The following is a 22,280-nucleotide window of genomic DNA, read 5'->3' as shown; positions in this document are numbered from 1 at the left end:
ATGTTTTGCTTGGATGGGTGTTGTTGTTGTTGTTTTCTACACTGTCATTGTATTCAGCTCCATATTTGCTCTTGACTGAACTCGTGTGTTTGTGCGAGTGTGTACAGTATGCATGTGTTTGTGTGTGTTTTCAAAGTGAAATAGGGACTGTTGTGCTTTTGGATGCAAAAATGTCTGTGTAGACACTTCTAAGCCAGCACACCCTCTCTAAGAATGACAGAAAAACCGAAGAGGTAGTGAATCTGTTCATTAGGATGCTAATGAGAGAGAGAGAAACAGAGAATACAGCCTTTTCTTCTTCTTTCTGGGTTTTTTTGGCTATTGAGAAGCATCAAAATAATCTAAATATTTCCTTCTCTCTGTGAAAACCTGTCAACAGTGGAATGTTTGCTATGAAATATCACCTTCAATGTCACGGCATTGAATTATCATAAAACGATGACAATAAATATTAAACAGGCAGAATTCTTCACTTTCGTACCATTTTATTCCCTGAAGTCCACCTTTAATGCAAGTAACCGACATAATGACAATATCCGCTTTCTCTATGCAGAAATATGTGAACGCTAACATTTCCAGTTAAGAAAGCATCATCTCACGCCATTGCGTTTCAAAACGCATCAGAGGACGGTTCATATCACGCAACATATTTTTAGCTTTGCCTCAAGTAGCACTATAGCAAGCATTAGCATAACGTTTTTTTATTTGATTTTTTAGGTTAAACTATTGTGTCACAACAGAATACTGCAAAGCTAGCTAGATCATTTATTTCGTTTATAGCTACTTGAGTTAAGCATGTTCACTATACTTGGAGAATGCTAGCCATTACCATTCCCATTCATCTCAATAGCGCATGAGCATGTGAAGTTTTGAATATTCAAGTGTTGGAAAAGTGGCAAAAGTTCAGCAAAATGATATTACGTTGCTTATTGCATGTTTCATGACACTTAGTCCAGTGAATTGTCCTGTGAGTGGTACTAATAGACTGACGAATGCGAATCTAGCGATATTTTTCTTCTTCTTTGTTTTGATACTATCATGACAGTTTGGGAATTAAATGTCTGTTGAGTCTACAGTATGATGTGAATATTTCGGAGTTTTTGCAGCTTTGTTTCCCTCAATGGGTGAAATGACGTGGCAATTAACATTGTGGAAATGCTTTGCATATATGTCCAGTGTTAATTCATCTCCACACACGCATGCACACATGCATGACAATGATGGCAGAGGCCAGAGGCTCAACCTTAAGGGAGATTGCACATTTCTTTCACCCGTACCTCACAAACGAACGAGTGATTCTCTCTCTTCAGCTTGAAGGAAGTATTCCTCAGGGTATGAGGCTGTCAACCTGACACTCATGTCTGGACTAGTTCATCTGCTCTGTGTCTATCTGTGTGTGTGCGTCTGGGATGCACTAAAATAGCTCAAATCCTACTATACTCTGCTCTATTTTTGGGATCAACCACCCGGAATACATTTGAACCTTGTGTGTGTATTTCAATATGCAACCACTCTAGGGAGTGTGTACTTATATGCTATGTAAGCGTGTGTCTGTGTGTGTGAGAGAGAGGTTAATGGCTTAGTCAGTGACTGGTCAAACCCATTAGAGCTGTTTGACGATTGATGGACATGATTGTGTGTGGAATGAGCCGAGTGAGGGATAAGTTCCTTGGTCATCTTTCGAAACTGATAACATTTATGCACACACACACACACTCATTGTGACACTACATCCTCCTTTCTTCAAATAACATTTTATGTAACTTGGGCACAAACACACTTACACAAACTTCCGCTCCCCCTTATACACACCACAAAACTGCTGCAATTTACTAAAATGAGTCACAAATGCCACAGGTCATGACACTGCAACAGGAAGCTTCTATTAAAGCTTACATTTTAATATCCGTTTAATATCAACTTCAAAATGTAAGGAATGAAAATTCACTATTTACTCACCTTCATGTCATTACAAATTAAATGATTTCCTCACATCACGCGGTTCTCGAGTCGAGATTGCAGTCCAAACATGATACATCAAGACTTTGAGTGTCATTGGTTTCGTGTCTATTGATGATTGTAACAGTTATTTATATGTTATCACCAAGCGGCAACCTCCCGCTCTTTCTCGTAAAACCAACAAGGAAGTGACTAAAACTGCAATTCATCGACTGGCCGCTTGAGGCTGGCAGCAAAAGGGAGTCAGTCCCATAGACTCCCCATGTTAAAATACCCATAAACATGTTTACAGCCTGGTGCAAAAAAATAAGTTTGGTCTATATAGCAAATTTTATCCTTCATGACAACTGTGAGGGGGGGTGAATTTTTTTTAACTCATCATTTGTAATTATATTGAGCCTTAAAGTGTTGCATAATTAAGGGCGTGGCAACTTGAGTGACAGGTGGATTGCTGCTGCTGTCACCGCCGTCGCGCTAGATGGGCGTGGCTTCAGCAACCAGCTCCCGCCTTTTTGCGTATTTTTGATTAACCCAGAGTGATGCGCGGTGACGCGCTGCCAAGATGGCGACAGCTGGCTCCGCCCACTTTTGGTTTCAAAAACTCTCTTCGGAAACCTGTGGGTGACGTCACGGACACTACATCCATGTTTTTATACAGTCTATGGTTATCACAAACAAAACCTGAATGAATTTTTTTTTGTGAGTAAATCAAATGGGGGAAGCTAAAAATAAACAATACAATAAAAATTAAATTAAATTAAATTAAAATTAAATTATATATATATATATATTAGGGGTGTAACGATACGCGTATTCGTATTGAACCGTTCGGTACGAGGCTTTCGGTTCGGTACGCGGTACGCACTATGTACCGAACGGTTCATTGGACTAATTAATTATATTTGGAAAAAAGAATTGTGAAATATAATGATATGCATTCAACAAGGTAGCCCAATAACCCAAACGACGTAACAGGCAACGCCCCTGACACCCCCGAAGAAGATAAAAGCACCAACTTATATGTTTATGTTATGCTGCTCAGTCAGGCGCTCGCTCACTCAGTACGCGCTGAAGGCTCGTTTAAAAAATGGCCAATGCGTTTAAAAGACCAGAAATAGAAAATCCTCCAATAACCAACAGGTCTCGTGTTTGGGTGCACTTTACCAATCGATCGGGGCATCCAAACAAGCACGGAAATCAAAATGGACTAGTACTATACTGTGTCGGAATTTCCTGAGCAGTACGATACAATTAACAGGCCTGCACGTTATTAGATAGAAGAACTGTTATAAATAGAACGTATGCAAGGGCAGTTTTGAAAACTCCACCTACTTTGCTCTTGGTATGGTGCAGCGCAAATCGCGTTGTATCTGAAGGGCAACGCTGAGCCCAGGGTCCAGCACCGCGCATACCGCGTCCTGTGTAAAAGACCCTTTGGCCATTTTCCAACGAGCCTTCAGCGCGTACTGAGTGAGCGAGCGCCTTATACTCTGTAGTGGAAAACGCAGGTTTTAAGAACATGCTTAATGTAATTGAGCCCCGTTACAATATTCCTTCACGAGCCTATTTCAGCCAGAGAGTAATTCCTGCTTTGTTCCAAAAAACATAAGCCCTATAGAGAACCAATTGAGTAAAAACACACTCAATATAAAGAGTTATAGAGTTCCATATAAAAGGTTACATCTTTCTATGTGTTCATAACTACTACAACAATATAACATTTTCATTTTTTTTATTTTTTATAAGGAGCTGTTTTTGTTTATACAATATGCTGCTAAGAAAACACCATAGAATATGGGTAAAGAATAGCTCCATCATTGTTCAATGTAAAAAAAAAAAAAAAAAAAAAACATACTTTGTTAGTTTTAATAAATAAAACATTTTTTAAAAATCAAGGAAATTTATCTGCCAATTTTTCTTTTTGCTGTATCTAAAACGTACCGAACCGTACCGAACCGAACCGTGACACCAGTGAATCGTATCGAACCGAACCGTGAATTTTGTGAACCGTTACACCCCTAATATATATATATAACAAAAAAAATTGTCTAGAAATATGTGAACGGAAATATTTCTAGCTAAGCAAAACAAAAACAAACAAAACTGGAAAAAAATACAAGACTAAAAAAACAACACAAAACAGCACAACAAAGCAATACAAAACTGAACAAAAACAAACAAACAAACAAAAACATCAAAACAAAACACAAAACAAAGACAAAATTTGTTTAATTTAACGTGTTACATTTATTCAGAATTGTGAATTTAACTAGCAATTACTACTATTATTACTACTTCTTGTGTCATTTTTTGATACATTATATATTATAAAAGTTCAAACCTGTGCCACAGAAGAATTAAATACGGAACAACACAATGGTGAGTACGTACTGACAAAATTTTCATTTTTGTCTGAAATGTTCCCATTAAATATGAAATTACTGTATTATACGAAGCACATGCTTTTTGTTCAACTTCCTGTGAAACACCTAAGCCTTGGTTTTCTCCACAAATAAACTCAAATCAATTGAAATAGCATTCTTTTTTCTTCTTTATGTCTGTGTGTATGTGACAGGCCACTCTGTGCTGTCTAACTTATTCAGCTATTAAGGTCTGAGTCACCGTACGCATACACATTCGCACAAGTCACATCTCCAGTATCCTCCTCCCAGATCTCATAAATATTAATCCCCTGTGAGCTCATTAGCATGGCCGCGCTGAGCTGCACCGCCATCTAGTGAGACACTTCCTCTCATGAATATTCAGAGCGAGGGGGGGCCCAGCGGTCGTTAGTGGAGAAAAACTGGAAACAATAACCCAATCAGGGATGAGGGACGGGACTTTGTGCGCGAATGTGTAATTTAGCAGAGCATTCAGACTCTTTCATGGTGTTTCTGATTAGAAGCTTTGGTTTATTCCAGAAAAGTGGCTGAACTGGGTGACTAACAAATGCAAATATTTTAGTGCAACCCACAAAAATACACAATGAATTAATGTAAATATGAGGCTGTTTCCACTGTGAGGGTATTAGTTATATGACGTAGCGTTTGTTTAAAAGTATTACTCATTTTAGATGCCGGTATCAACGGCTTTAGACAGGAGGATGTTCTCGTTGTAGATGGGATGTGGTGTTTTTTGGATTTCCCGCATTAAGCTTGTAAATTTACATTGTGTATGGAGGCTTTTTAGACAACGTTTTACCGGCTGTCGGGGGCCGCTAGCGTTTTTGTGTGCGTACGTACAGTAATGTTAGACAGCTGTTTCTCGATCCAGAACATCTGTGAGGTATTAGGATTGTGAGTAACAGTAGGGCAGCACTCCAAGGCCTCACGCCTCATATCTCTCAGCCTACACCAGGCCTCACCGTGGAGCTCGTCCAGGTGGCTCCCCCTAAAGACAGAGAAGGGGTGCTGTGGTGCAGCTCGTTCAGAGGGCTGCCTAACGAACCTTTCACAAGGCCTCACCTCGGGTGGCTCATTCAAATGACTATGAATGCTCTTCAGTGGAAGCAAACACTAGCCGGCTATTGTGAAATGTGGAATTGTTATTGTATAATAAGAGAGAATTCGAAAGGCTCAGTAATTCATGTGAATGCATTCATATGTGTATATATCTGCAGCTAAATCTATCAGTATTTACAAATCTAACAACATATTAAATTTATATAATATATTAACAATATATATTCATATTTACAGAACATATTAAAGAGTTTTAACTATATAGTTGGTTTTAAAAACTACATAATCACAATCTACATTAATCCAATATATACATTTGTACAAATTATCAAATTAATGTCTTCGATTTACAACTACATAATCAGGAGTATTAAATATTATTATTATTATTATTATTTATAACACCATATATTACGAATTTCTAAATTATTAAAATTCTGTAAATCATTTACATTGTTGATGTATTTTTGTCGTATTTAATCAAATTAACATCTTTAATAACTACATTATTATTATTATTATTATTTATTACACAATATATTAATACTTTCTAATTACATTTTGATTTTAAAATGATATAAATCAAGATTAAAACTTTATATTCAGTTTTACACAATATATTTAGAATATATAACTACATAAGCTATATCAAATTAAATTAACATCTTAAAAGTGTGAATTCATATTTAATTCTTAATCATAAAAGCAGCAAAACTACAACAACAACAAAAACTACTCAATGTTCACACTGGAAACGTTTGCAGCAGACGTGCAAACCAATTGGCGTGACACAGATGAAAAAGAGGCTGTGAATTGTAGATATAAATTCCATCCAATAAGTTGTACTGTGTTCATTTTGAAGGTTTTGGGTCCACTGGAATTCAAATAACAAACAAACAAAAAACATATTTTCAGTGTTTGTAAGCCGAGTGATCGATGCCGAGGTAAACGACAGACATATTGAACAGACGATACATCTATCTATTTTCATCTATGTCAAATTAAACATGGCATCTAGCCTGACTAAGGCCTATAGTCTACTCAGTACAATTTACTTTCAGTGATCTGCTACAATGTGAGCTTTTTAAAAAGGTTCTTAGAAGAGCGGTCTAATAATCAATCTACAGAAAAACAGAGGACAAAAGAGAAAACCGGCCTATTCACATTCACAGAACACATCAATCCACACAAGGGGCGAACCTGAATACTTGTAATAAATGCCGAAGGTTTATATTTGTGATACCCAGGGACTATTTCATAATGTTTCTTTCTCTCCCTCTTTTCCCTTCCTCTCTCAGAGTTGGATTATAAATAGTGTTGATTGACAGGTCTGGTTGGATGGTAATTAGAGCGGTTGCTGGGGTGAAGGGGGCGGGTCAGTCTCCGTGGTGATAATGAGGCCGGGTCCCACACGGCCGCCATGACGGTTCGGTAACCGCTCTCTTGCGCTGCCATCCCGGCTCCCATAATTATCGGTTGTTTTCTCTATGAGAACATAATCGCCACGGAGAGATGCAATTAGCTGACAACTGATTCCGCCCCCACCCCCCGTTTTCCTCTCGGCCCACCCCCCACTGCTGTTAAGACCCCCGGTACCGGAAAAAACGAGTGAAAAAAGAAAGAAATGGTTTAGATGCAGCTTGCTAGGAGGCAGCCAGTCATTCAGCATGAGGGAATCTGTGATTGCACACAGGAGCTAATTACACAGTCACACGTTCTTTTGCGCCACCCTTTCTTTCTCTTCCTTTTCTCTTTGTTATGCCATGGATGTTGGAAGAAGAAGATGAAAAGAGAGATTGGGGTATCTCTGCATCTAAGTTGACAACTGTATTTCGGCTGGTATAGCCCACAGGAAAGAAAGCAAGCACACAGAAGATCTCTTCACCTTCTTCTTCTTCTGTTCCGAGACGCCAAGGCCCCAAACATACTCGACTTTCAGGTTGTAACTTTTCCGAATCTTATGAGATCTGATTGTAAAGAGAATTGAACTTTATATTCTTTAGTCAACGTTCAGCATTATTCAACAAACACTGTGACTTGATTCAAGTGTAGCCACATACGAAACATTATTTTTATTACTATTTTATTTTTCTACAGTGTAGAAAAGTCAAAATATAAATGAATATATAAAACATTTTATTACTTAATATTGTCAGAAAACATTGCAATAGTACATACTATATATTATAGTAACCTTATGTAATTTATTCAACATTCAACTTTATTGAACAAATAACAGGCTTTGATTGGGGTCTCAGACACTCAAATACTTTTTTATTTTATTTTATTTTATTTTTTAAATCTAAATAAAATATACAAATTTTAGTAATTAGCACATTCATGCTTATTATTTAATAATACAACATAGCAACAACAAATATTCTTTATTCAAAAATTGCTTCAAACGTCTTACGTAAAAAATTGGGGTCTTTTTAAAAATTATTTGATATGATTATTTTACATTTTATATGTTATTTAATTTATGTTCTTTCTCTATTTTGTGCTTCAACAACATCTAACCATAATATTAAATATTTAATTATACTGTTAATATTTCAAATTTGTAATACTTTTAAAAATGATATAATATAATAGTAAAAATTCAAGAGAAAATTAAGGGAAACTATATTTCAAACTAGGATTGTTATTTTATGACATACAGCAATGATATTAAATGGAGAACAAATGGAGACTTCTCCCTCAAGTCCCTTGAGACTAGTATTGCACTGCACCATGGGAATTTATGTCGTTGTCTTTCTTTCCAGCACAAATTCACCTCCTTTAAATGTAAATTAGGCTTATTATAGATTGCACCTTGTTCTCAAAGTCTGCACAGTAAAATTTTCCTCTGGGAAGAATTTTCCCCTTAGGCCCAAGATAACTTTACCACACGTACATGAGCGCAAACATGTCTAGTTATGCAAGTTCAATTGAATGTGTCAGAGTGTTATTCATAACCTATCACAAGTATCTACAGCATTCTCACTAATACCACAAGGGGTGCTAGAGCTCGAATTTTATATATATGTGTGTATATATGTGTGTATATATATATATATATATATATATATATATAGCGGTTTAAGGTCAACAGCTGTCTGAGTTTCTGAGGCATTGCTGCATTAAGTAATGCAAGAATGCATTCACCCAAGCCTTCGCATCTGCATTATCATATCTTCATAAAGTATTTTTTTCTGACTGTACACACACACACACACACACAAAACCCAATAATTTTTGCTAATAAACTAATGGCAAACTCCTTTCCTCTCATTTCCTCTGCTCTGTATCTCTAGTTCATTTCCTCTCACTCCTGAGGTGTTTTGCTATTCTTGTGAATTTCACTGTGTTCTTTTGCACTTCATCTGCATATGAAGTCACACTAACATTGCTGTGAACACATGCACTCAGATGCACATGACTTTTGGCGTACAGATGGATTCTGAGGTAATTCTGGGTGTGGTTGGGAGATTCTATCAACAATATCTTGCAAATTAAACCCATATGCGCACTTGAAGAACACAGGATGCCCATTACATCATTGTATTTCTGGGAACAACAGATCTTGAAAGTGAAACGTATATTAGTAATCTGCTTTTAGGAAAACACTGAGAATTTTCAAGGAGACATGCAAGGGCCAGTGGAGAGAATGTAGACAAAATATTACATTTTGAGACCAATCAAAAAAATGACATGAGGGCTATACTTACAGTTAAATAGATAGCACACCCAAAAATTGAAAATCTGTCATTATTTTCTCACCCTCAAGCTTTTCCAAACCTGTACGAGTTTCCTTCAGCTGTTGGACACAGAATAAGATATTATGAAAAATTCAGGTAACCAAATAGCTAATGGAAGCCATTAATCTATAGTATTTCCGGTGAAAGTCAACGGCTACTATCAATTGTTGGGCTACCAACATTCTTCAGTTCATCATTCTTTTGTGTCCAAGAAATTCATAGAGATTTGGAACAATATGAGGGTCTGCAAATGATGAGAATTTTAATTTCTGGGTCAAACATCCCTTTAACTTTTAGCAAGTTGTTGACTTTTGAGAAAAAAACGTCCTTAAAATTTAGATTTCCGTCACATTCATTCATATTACTGTAACGTCCACAGCAATTTCTCAGGGTGACATAGTTTTTCCTTTTCATGAGTGCCCTTGAAAACTCGCAGGCTGTCTGTCAGTCTGCCTTTTGCCGGCGGTAACCCACAGTGCATCGCTGTAACGACAGAGAGGGTGGCGAACTCCGGCAGTGGCTTTGAGTTTCTGTGTGCCGCCCTGCAGAAGAAAGCTCTTCTCCAGATGTGACAATTTATTCCTAACAGAATTCCCGATGAAAAATAGGTGTAGCTATTTCAGGATCAGCAGTTTATCAAAAAACTCTCAGGCGCTCTCTCTCGCTCTTTCGATGTGTAGTCTCATAGCTGTGGGGCTGGGTTTAATGGCCCTCAGTCACAGATCTTTACCAGCCTCAACTCTGCACCCTTGACTCTCTGGGAACACCTTTTTCTCTTTTATTTCTCTTCCCTGTCATCTCGCTCTCCTCTCGTAATCAAAAATTCAGAAGAGGCTATGTTAAAATCGGCAAAGTCTGAGGTTACGCTTTCTCCTTTCCAAAAATCCCATCATCCGCCTCCAATCACATATGAATGCTGTTTGAGCTTGTCATTAGTTGTGTTCTGAATCCTAGGGAGCTGCCTTGCTGTCTACCGCATACACAGGACACTACCATCTAAGACAGCGTGTGAACAGTGACGTAACTGCGCAAATTATTGATTTAGAATGGTCTTAATAGGCAGTTCTATACAAAAATAGCACCTCAGAAAACTCAAGTCCTTATTAATTACAATAGTTTGATGTTAGCATGTTGCTAAGCTAAAAACAAAACTTTATTAAGCATAGAAAAACAAACGAAATGGGCATTTTAGTAAGATAAACATACTGTAAGACTTTTTAATTGTTCATGATAAATTTACAGTCAACAATTCTCTCAATTTATCCAACAATTTGTGATTAAACGGCAGCAGCCTATACCTGAAATGGATCCTCATAATGATTGAATTCAAGTAGTCTCGGTAGCCAGCAAGGAGAACTGATTTCAACAGAGTTTGCGTTAGCATGTTGCTAAGCTAACAGCATGATATTCAAATAAACATAAAAATTACACTTAACCTACACGAATTGTAGGCAAAATAGTCAATTTTATTTTGTCATCTTGTCAATTTTCCACTGAGCTTATTGTAGTGCATTCTGGATTTGGCTTTTTTTTTATGAAAGGAATGCACATTTTCCGTCAACCTTTAGGACTTGAAGTCGGAAGTAAACCTAGAATGGTTTAAAATACTATCTATGCAGGCAGCTCACTGAGGTATTATAACAGGCCATGTTCTGTTATTATATATGGAAGTTATATTAAACATTACTGAGATCATACATGGACAAAGAAAGAAGGAAAGAAAGAAAAAGCATTTCTTAGGGACATTCCTACCTCTGAATAGCTCCAGTGAGATCACTTGCGTCCTGCCTGTGAGATAAAAGAGAAAATGTATTTGTTAGCTCAGTGAAAAGACACATATACAACCATTTTAGTTAGAAATGTGTGAAAACATTTACATTTACATATTTGGCAGTCCAAATTGGCTAATTGCATTGAAGGTATACAACACAAAGCATTCACTCAGAATTGAACCCATGACCTCTGCGTTAACTAGTGTCAAACACTGCTGTGTGAGCTACAATCAACAAAAAATTAATAAATAATAAAATGTGTCGAAAGACTAAACGAGTTATTGCAGCAATTTATCAGTAGATGTATTTTTTTAAAGAAAACAAAACTAAAAGTTTAGGTAAAATTGTTAAGATTTTTTTTTTTTTTTTCAATTTTTAATAAATAAAGAAATAATGTGCCAATATTATTTATAGGATTGATCCTCAATAAAACATTAATATTGGTAAAACAATATATTGATATTTCAAGCCTATATGCACATCTTACATTTTTATCAAATATGCACAGGTGCATGTGTGTGTATGTACTTGTACGTCTCCTTGGTTTCTGATAATACAGCTGTAATTAGGTATTTGTGTGTGTGTGTGTGTGTGTGTGTGAGTGATAGTACTCAAGTGTATGTGTTTATTTCTGCAGGGAGCTCTCATGCAAGGCTTTAGCTGCAGGTGCATTCAACGTCTGTAAGATAACATTCACTTCACTGCTGTCTACATTACACACACACACACACACACACACATTACACCCCCCCTCTCCGTCTTTCTCTCACCCATCCAATCATCCACACCCTCTCTCTCTTCCCCATCCCTCAATTCTCCTGTCATTTCAGAGCGTTCGGCTTTTGGGAAAACATGAGTGCTGAATGTACGAGGCGAGGGGTGCCTGTATTAATGTCTCTCTCTCTCTCTCTCTGAGAAGCAGATGGACATATGGAGCGTCACAAGCCACTGAGCTCAAGAGAAGTGGATATGAAAAAAATGGACAGAAAAAGAGAGAGAGAGGAGGAATGGTATATTGTGAGCACCTCTTTCAGCTTCCTCTTGACATATTTCTCAAAAAATAATAAAATAATAAATAATAAATAAAATTCATTCATTCATTACAATTACAAATGGCTAATATGGCACTTCATTAGCAAACAGTTCCTGTATGAATCATAACTTACACGTTACACTGACGGAAGCAAATGTTGTGTTGCACGGTAAACAATCAAAGTGTAATACTGAGGTTTACAGATATATCCTTCATTTAATTTCCACAAAATATAAGAAGTGTTCAAACGAACATAAATAGATAAAAACATAAATACATTAATATTTTGCACTGCAAAAATGAGAATGTCATGCATTAATGAGAAATTAATTAAACTGGTGTCATCATTTAATAATATGAATAATATTAATAATACTTTATTTATTAGTTATTTTCAAAATACAGTGCCCTACCTATTTTGCGATCGGTTTTGTGGTAAAATATGAGATTTAGCCATATATGTGTGTTTGTGGAAACATGTGTCCTCTTCCATTTGTGGGAATAAATCAACTGAAATAAAAACCAGCAATCACTTTGTGCAACCTTTTTCAATTGCCTTTAAACAGGAAAAAAACATCCAGTACCATTTCAAAAACTGGCGTGAAAAGGCGGAATGCTGTATTCAAAGAGCAAATCAATTGTGGCCAATTCACCGAGGCTAATTTTGGCCCTCATTCAACATGGCACCCGAGCTCAGGTAATCAAAAGGAACTCCCCGCTCTTGTTAGCACCAAACAGCCAACTCCAGATAGTTTTCCTTTTATTTTTTTTAATATTTTTTTTCTCCTTATCCCTACCTTCTCCAACTGCTGAGCTCCTGCTGTGTATATGTGTGTGTGTGTGTATCAAGAAAGAGACCGTGCTTCCCACTGCATGTTAATAAATTGGTCCCCTGTGGACAATGGGGAGGAGGTGTGCGGTCATTATTCTGAAAGCTTCCGGTGAAACGGGTGCTGTTTGATAACAGCTGCCGTCAGGGCTGTGGAATAACAGGACGCCAGCTATGCACTTATTAATGGTGAATTATTCCTTTATTCCAGCCCAAATGAGAGGGATGCAGAGGGATAGCATATGCCGGCTCTGGTGATCAGAGCAAAGGTGGGCTGGAGGTTACTTTCCATTTCAAAGAGCCACACAGCGAGCGGTCTGTCCGCGGTTTCTGCCTTATATACCTTCGCATTGAGCCTGACTGGGATGAATCATGCAAGGCCTTAACCCAGATGTGTTAACACACACAAACATCTTTCTTTCTGTCTTCTGTCGCCCCCTCAAACACATGAATACACATAAACTGTGGTGAGAAATTGAGGTTAAGAAATAGGGGTTAAGAAACCACAGGTAATCTATTTGAAAGGTCCTGTTAAACTCTGAAATGACATTTCATAATTGTATTTATTTTTATTTATTTATTTGGGGGTCACCTGTCTGTGATTTTCTAATGATCCGAAAGACATTGATTAGCATTGATTAGCATGCTCAAGTGTGTTTGATTAGGGTTAGAGCTAAACTCTGCCGGAAAGTGGATCTCAAGGTCCAGATTTGAGGGTCCCTGGTATAGTGTATAGTGTAAAGGAATTATTGGGGATAGATTAAGAAAATTGGATCACAACATGTTGCAGGCTTGACTTGAACCTTAATTTCCCAGAAGAGCACTGTGGCTGAATATATCAGAAGAACGTGTCATAAAACGGCATAGAGCACCAGCAGATGCGGCTCTTAAGAGCTATATATGTAAATTAAATAAATTTTAAGGGAACATAAAAAAGGCAATGTTTCTGCTGCTTACCTTTTCGAACATTTATCTTGTTGAAAATACAATACCTTAGAAAGCATAACAGGAGTTTTAAATAATTAAAAAAAAAAAAAACGTACAATTTGGTATGTAGATTGTGAAATGCATGTCTAAAAACACTTGGCTCCTTTAACAAGGCACTAGATTCCAATAGAAAATTACTTTATTAAAAAATGGAGGGTGGTAGATGGAAATGAAACATCTCCCCTACCTCTCTGTCTCTATCTATCATTCTTTCTTTCTAACTATGCGGTTTCCATCTCCTCTCATCTGTAATCATTATCTCTTTTTCTCCAACAGCCCACCATCTGTGTGCTTGCGTCTCTTTTACTCATTCTGCGCTTTACTTCTCTGTCTATCTATCTGTCTCTCACACAAACACACTCACATCCACTTTCTTATCAAGGCCCTTGTGCAACAGACTGTGTTAGCAGTATGTGTTTTGCTTGCTTGAGAAATTCATCATGCTTTTGAGTGATAATTTGCTAGATTAGACAGATAGAATGTTTTAAAGAACTCCACACTAGACTACAGTTGAAAGCAGTCACTAAACTTGAATCTTTTGCGAATAAGAGGGTTTTTAAATATGTATATATAAATAGGGACACACTAGCTAGTGGCTGCTGTCATTTACCATCCTTGTTAATGTGTCTGCCTCCCATGCAGGAGAACCACTTGGAACAAGTACAAGGTGTAGTGGTGAGGACCTGGGAAAGAGGGGTTACATTGGTGCCGTGACCCGGGTGGGAGTTAGGTTTAGGGGGGTGAGTGTAACAGAGGCCAGCGAGTAGGTGCTGTGCAAGTATAAATCACTCCCCTGATCTCAAGAGATGGGCTGCAGTCTTTTAGTCTCTTTGTTAGTGCATTAGCCTCCCATGCTGGGGAACTGTATTCGGGACCCACTCGGAACAAGAAGAGGTGTGGCTATGAGTACCCGGGAATGAGGGGTTAAAGTAGCATGGCTACTTTTAGCTAGCTACTCCCCAACACTGTCAGAAATACAATGGAGTATCAATTTACAGTTGGTGTCTTGTCGTATTGCAACCATTGTAAACACTAATGATTAGAATAGGTTTGCATAGATTTTGTTGCATCGCACCTCTTGTGCCCAGTGTAAGTGATCGCTTGCCGCTTTATTAGCCGGGACTTGATCTTGGGATGCATGAGGTGGAATGGTACTACAATGTGAGCCTTTTTTCCCCACGAGGCTATAAGCCATAAACAAGCCATAATAGCCATAATGCAGTGGTGTTTTATTTGTGAATATTGTTAACAAATTAATCGTGTTCACTTCCGTTGACCTACAATTTTTTTTTTTCATTCAATGAAGTCTGCAAAGATCTTTTTTGTAGTGAAGTATTTTGTTTAGACCTTCTCAATGGATGTTTTCACTTCACTTTGAGACTCTGAATGTTAATGAAAAAACTTAAATGAATGACCAAGCTTTGTGGTTAGTGGACAAACTGAATGAACTGAGACAGATGTTCCCATTCCTGGTTCTAGACAACCCACTACACTGCATGATTTTGATGTCTCTCTTCTCTGACACACACATTTGAGGTCTTGGAATCTTTACTAATGAGCTGATGAGTTGAATCATGTATGTGCAGTGTTGGGGGTTCTCCAGGAACAGGATTGGGAGCCATTGAACTGGGACATCCTTTTTGTGAGGGGATCTTGTATTGGAACAAACTCAACGAACCTGGACATCTTGTTGGTGAACTTGGAGACTGTTGAAACACTCATCTTGGGTCTTTAAAGCGATTGTTTTGTGGTCAGTCGAGCCTCAGGTTGCTGTGCCTGTCCGTTTTGAGTTAGGTAGACCGAAGCTGATACTCTTTCTGGGTGACTGGCACTCTTGAGAGACTTGTTTAACCTCTTTGTGAGGAAAGAAGTCCCTGACCCATGACTTCACCCTCATCTCTTCTGACAGGATTTAAACTCTGTCCCTTCCCATTTCATACTCAAAATACAAGGAGATGTTGCATATATTCAAACAAAACTAATATATTTTACCCTCTTTCTAGTACTCCGGGTTTTAACATTAGCGATTCAAATGTCTGGAACGGCTCCAGTTTGGGTGGTGAAAATGGAAATGTACACATATTCTGATGATAGCCGTAAAATAGACAAAAGAAATCCACAATATCATCAGTCACTCTGAAGGCTTTGGTGTAATATGATGACTATTCCGTTGTTCTGATTATGCAGACATTTCAGACAGCACCGTCCATCACTGCCAAGAGACTAAACCCCTTTCCTTTCCCCCTGTCTCGCTCATTTTATTTGTTTGTCTGAGAGTGTGCGAGAAAAACACTCGAAAGGGGACAGACAACAAACTCGTCTAGGAAGTTCAGTGCTAGGCTTCATTTGACAAGAATTGCTCAAAGGGTGAATTTACTGTTCTAAGCCTAGACCCTATCAATCTAACACACATCTGAGTTATACAGCGGGATCCATAACCTTAAGCAACAGATTAGACAACACCATTCATCAATCATCTGCACCCTCCCTTTCTCATAAGCTCCATTACCCACAAGCCCTCACAGATCTCAGTTTATGAGGCATTATGAGCTATTAAAGTCTGTTGCTAAAAATCCATAAACATAAACGCAGTATGTGTACCACTTATAAATGAAGTCGTGTACACCTTATAAAGAACTGTAAGAGAGAAAAAAAAAAAAAAAAACACGCACACATTCACACAGAGTGGCTACAGAACAGTCGTCTCAGCTGGTTTATGAGACAGGCATACATAAAGTCAAACCAGTCCCAGGACACATGGCTAATTTGAAACTGGCTACAATATCAATTCATCTCTCCAGAGGGAGATACAGCGAGAAACAGAACCACACACCAACCCAATTATGGTTATGACATTTAAATTAAAGGTACTTTCCCATGCCAGAGATGTCGTCACAATGGTAGGGTATTGCTATGCATTTGCTAAGGTGTTCTGAGTGGTTTTTAAGCTATGTTGCTATGTGGTTCCCTCCAAGAGTGTTCTGGGTGGTTGCCATGTCTATGGTATTTGGTTGCTAAAGAGTGTAGTTGTCCAGGTGTTTTGAATGGTTGTCTGGTGTTCTTTTTCTTCGGATCGGGAAAGGTCCACAAGCTTTCCACGGACTCAAACTCAGGATGCCCGCGGCGCAATAACGCTATATATGTCGGCACGCTGCTCACAAGGCTATTGGCGCAAATTTTGTCTGGTGCGCGGAGTAGGTTTTTGTGTGTTGCTATGTGGTTCAATAAGTATTTGTTGTTTTTTTTGCAAGCTCCATTGAACTCTATTGGTAATGACAGAACTTGCGACCATAGCAACCCTCTACATTGCAAGTGGACTTCAATGAGGACCAACAGGTTGAACGTCCAAACTGCAGTTTCAATGCAGCTTTAAATGGCTCTTCATGATCCCAGCCGGGGAGTAAGGGTCATTTTCTAAAAAAAAGTTAAAATTTATATACTTCTTAACCACAAATGCTTGCACTAGCTCTGTGAAGCGTGTCAATGACTTGGTGCATTCCATAGTCACGTTGGTACATAGACCGTTGGTCACCTTTGAAGTCCACAATATGGAGAAAAATCTTGGAATGTTTTGCTCAAAACATTAATTTCTTTTTGACGGAAGAAAGAAAGACATGAACCTCTCGGATGACATGGGGTTTAGTAAATTATCAGGAAATTTTCATTCTGGAGTGAACTACATACTGCATTCTTACATTCAAAGCAGCTAGCACAACAGCACAATGGAAAATAAAACAGAGGTCTCGAGATGAAAGTGGACAGGGCATCTTAAAACCACAGTGGTCATGGTGCAAGACAGAGTGTGGCATGTTGCAAAGTTCTGAGACGTCTCTCTCAGCACAGAAGGACCACAAGAACCCATCAGTGTGGAAGGCCCCTAACAGCGCACTGGATGCTAGGAAATGAGTTCGCCATATAGTGCAGGTCGGTTTGTGTATCTGAATGTGTTGCTTGGTAGACAGATGTGCCCCAGCAGCTGTTCTAGATGCTCTGGCGCACACACACACACACACACACACACAAACACACACAAGGCAGTGTATCACCTGATGGCAGAAAGCTGGTATGCCGCCAAACACTGCTTCTGCCAAAAAGTGTCTCTGCCAAATAATGACCCGGCAGAATAACATACCAATTCTTATGCAGCCGTGGAAAAACACGCAAAACATATGTATACACCCACCATATGTGATGCATTTTGCTTTGACCTCTTTGTTCTGACTATCAATGACAGTGAGTTGAGCAGCCTCAAGCGTCTACTCCAGATGAAGTGTGTGTGTGTGTAGTTATAAAGAAGCTGAGCCTTTGGGAGCTGCTCTTAGCATCACACAGATTGAGTACTGCATTAACTGTCCTAGTTCTCCTCTAATATATGCACTATCCTTCAACAGAGCAATGCTAATATTCAATACTTAACTCACTGAATCTGATTCCTCAGAGCTCAGTCTTTCAAAAAAAAGCTGATGTAAAACGAAAGAAATGGATTTACTGAAATGTATATATATATATATATATATATATATATATATATATATATATATATATATATATACATAAAAACGAGAACTTAAACTTAGATGTGTACAATTTAGCACATACAGTACACATACAGTCAACATTTCTGTTTGTAAAATTCATTTCAGTTTGTTACATTGAAGATCAAACCAAAATGCAGCTAAAGCCAACTTGTAGACTAGATTTAAGGACTTAACATCTAAACATGGGACACTGCCTAAACTGCCGACTCAATGTGGGACCCTGGTACTAGACGTGTGAGATGTGTCTTCTTCTCCAATAAACATCTGAAGCAAAAGTCTCCATTTGCTCGCATTGCTGCCTAGGAGAATCTAAATGAGATATTAAAGACATCTAATTAGAGATTTTTCTGTTCTATAGGTATATGCGTGCAAGAAGTGTAAGAGAAAGATTCATCCGCACTGGAACTAAAGCACTTGAGCAATAAGAGTTTGTTGAAATGGAACAGGACGCACACATATACACACTCCACAGCTGTGCGGTGTAACAGGAGAGCTGTGGAACGAAAGGAGAGGAGGTCCACAGACATGCCAAGATTTCATTAACTGCCACAGCGGTCTGTATTCAGTCATGCTGGTGTTGTAAGCCCTTCACCTCTAAATGCAACAAGTTTAACAAACTGCTCTCAAACCTTAATAACACAACGCATGTACGGTAGGACATGTTTAGTGGCTCTTACTTTATAAAATGTGATTTAGCGGTCTGACAGATTTGGTTGACTATCTATTTGTCATTATTTACGAATCAAATCATGTTTGCACTCAATCCGTTTAAGTACTTTATGTCCTGTTGAATATTCTCTTTCATTTTTAATGCGAACAGTGTTTCAAGGGAAATATACACTCAGGCCATATTTAAAAAGACAAATAGTTGTTAAAAAAGGGATAGTTACATTTTTTTCAAAATACAATTTTGTCATTTCTGACTCACCCTCTTCCATAAAGTCATACAGGTTGGAACAACATAAGGGTGATACAATACATTTTCCCGTAATGTTACTGTAATGCTGTTCACATCACCAAAATCTATTTAGTAGCAGCTTAACATCAAGGACACTGAATATAATAATTATAAAAGCATCATCCAAAATTCTAAAAGTATCATCCCTAACACAAATTCATAATCATTCACTTACACAAGTACAATCACACTCACCCAGTTTGACTGATGTCTCATACAACTGAAGAAAATGACTTGTGGTTATAATTAGAAACAATCATGTCCTTGTGGCTCCCATTTCACCAGAGTCGAACCCTTGCACTTCTGTCCTTCCTACACGTCACCTCTTTTACTAATTTAGTCTACTTTCCACTAATTTCCTCCAGTTAACACTCATTTCTAGCCTATTTTCCCCAATTTACTCCCTGCCAAAAAAAAAAAGAAAAAAAGTAGAACATGGATGGAAATGTGATTATGTTAATAGGATATTTCTGAGGGGTATATATATATATATATATATATATATATATATATATATATATATATATATATACAGCTCAAAGTTAAATTCATTTATTGACATGACTTTTATATGTAGTCTTTCTCTTAGATATGAAAGTTAAAAAGAAAAACATTTAAACAATAGCTTCTGATAATGCAGGTCTCACTGGTTCATGGGGTGACACAAGGCTGCCTTGGTAACGGCTCTGTCATCTCTTTCATCTCCTGATTGTGAATGTCAGAGGTGTCCCACTGGGGTGAAATGTCAGCGTTAATCCCATTTAATAAACGCGTGCCACGCGTTAATCTCACATTACCACTTAATCTGGCCACTATTGACGGCATAATCCCAGCCCACTCCGCCGGGGACTGGGGCGATGAGCCGTGCGGTCGTTCTGCGAGGCGTCATTATGGCAAGAATGGAAGATAACGGGCTTGTAAAGAGATGTCAATGAGGTTGGCGGCAAATTGATATGATCATAACCGCTCGAGATCCGGGTCGGAACGCCATCAATCATGATGATGAAAAGCCAGCTAACGCCAGAGACGGGTTAGTGTATTATCAGCATGCGCGGAAGGACTGCTTTATCACACACACTCATCACACACTGATATAAGCACACACACAGCATCTCTATTCCAAAACTTAGTAGGCTTTATATTTTACACTTAAGTGTGCTATATCCCATGCGCTGTAAAAACTGATTTAATATTTGTGTGTGCTTGTTATAACTGAGAACTGTTTTTTTATCTTACCAACATGATGATAAACTGTTATTTATACGTTAAAAATCTGTCACTTAAAGGGTTAGTTCACCCGGGAATGAAAATGTGTAAATCTTCTACCCACCCTCGAAGTATCCTAGGTGTATGTGACTTTCCTCTTTCAGAAAAATCAAATCGAAGTTATATTAAAAATTGTCCTTGCTCTTCCAAGCCTTTCAATGGGGTAAGTGGGTTTTTGTTGTCAACAGTTCAGAAGACATGAAATAAAGTGTGCGCATCTGTAATACAACATCCCTCACACGGCTCCGGGGGGTGAATAAAGGCCCCCTGTAGCGAATCCATGCGTTATTGTAAGATAAATATCCAGATTTCAAACATAATAAATATTTTTTTCTTACTATTGCTGACTGTGAAGAACCGGAAGACCTTTATTCACCCCGCCCCCCTCCCCCAGAGCCGTGAGGGATGTTTTATAAAAGATACCATACACTTTATTTACTAAGTAAATAAGTTACTGAGTACTGTGTTGCTAGCTTAGCAACATCTTAACACCAAACTGCTGTAAATGTTTTTAATCTGTCACTTTAGTGTGCTATATCCCAACCGCTGTAAAAAAATAAAATAAAAAATGAATTATTAAACGTATTATGTTGGACATTATTTGTGTGTGCTTGTTATTATTGAGTACTATGCTGTTATCTTAGCAACATGCTAACACCAACATTATAAATGTTTCAAATCTGTCACTATGAAGTTGCGTTTAGATTAGCATGCTAATTTAGGTAACTACGTGTAGATAGCAAATACTGAGGCATGATTCTAGGGTTTTCAACAGAGATAGTGATTCTGTCTGCACTATGCCAACTTTTTCAGTTAAGAAATAACTAAATGTAAAATAATAATAATAATAATAATAACCCTATTTATTACCAACCCATCTTCCTGTATTGCCAATTAAAACAACGAGAACTCAGCTAGACTTTCAGATATGTGTGTTTGTGTGTGTGGTTATGTCTGGCAGAAGCCACAGGCATCTATAAACTACCTGCACAATTTTAATGGTGTTTTAATGAGGATGGGATTGACAACGGATTGCGTTTTAAGAAAAGAAAAGCTGCAGGAAAAGGAACTGACTGACTTCCCCGGCGAGATGAAGGAAAAAGCACTGGCGACGGGACAAAACACACTTTTAATCCCGCGAGAGGCGCGAACAAATCAATATCAATTAAGGTGGAGGAGCAGACAAAATGGACATCTTGCTTTGTTTTAACTAATGAAGTCTGCAGAGAATCCACCAACTGAGGCCCATAGCAACCAGGAAAACATACATACACACACACTCAGACTTCAGCGCAATAACATAAGTAAACATTCAGGATTGTGATAAATACTCCACACAGAGCGGCCCAAAATGGGACACCATTGCAAAAGAAAACAAACTTTCATGTGTCACACGCACAAGACACGCTCCCTGCAGGAGGGCTGAGCATATACATCATTAATGATGATTTTGATGTAAGTCTGTAATAAAATAAAGTTATGCTGCTGACACACACACACACACACACACAGCACGGAGTCTCACACATCCATCAGTGCTGCTGGGTGATATCTCCTCATCTACATACTATGCAGGCTGAATGACAAACGAGAAGAGGAAGATGAGAGAAAGTAGGAGAAATAAGTTCAGATAACAAGGAAAAATCGGCAAGCATAAAACTGGCTCCATCTGAAACATTACACAGCTCTTCCATACACACAAACACACTCAAAGTCTTTATGAGAACCAGACGCATG

At 38.1% G+C, this 22,280-nt stretch overlaps 1 protein-coding gene across 3 annotated transcripts in view; it reads right to left on the bottom strand.

Annotated features, from left to right (window-relative positions):
• celf2 (cugbp, Elav-like family member 2) overlaps positions 1-22,280 on the bottom strand; it is a 143,504-nt gene that overhangs the window by 97,737 nt on the left and 23,487 nt on the right. For all 3 annotated transcript variants that reach the window (XM_052554744.1, XM_052554752.1, XM_052554765.1), the window contains exon 2: positions 10,913-10,948. In XM_052554744.1, coding sequence (XP_052410704.1) covers positions 10,913-10,948 — 36 coding nt within the window. The remainder of the gene's footprint in view (positions 1-10,912; positions 10,949-22,280) is intronic.

This window comes from Carassius gibelio, chromosome B4 (assembly GCF_023724105.1).
Source record: "Carassius gibelio isolate Cgi1373 ecotype wild population from Czech Republic chromosome B4, carGib1.2-hapl.c, whole genome shotgun sequence".
Lineage (NCBI taxonomy): Eukaryota > Metazoa > Chordata > Actinopteri > Cypriniformes > Cyprinidae > Carassius > Carassius gibelio.
Note: the sequence above shows the minus strand (reverse complement) of the source record. Positions and strands in the feature narration are given on the sequence as shown.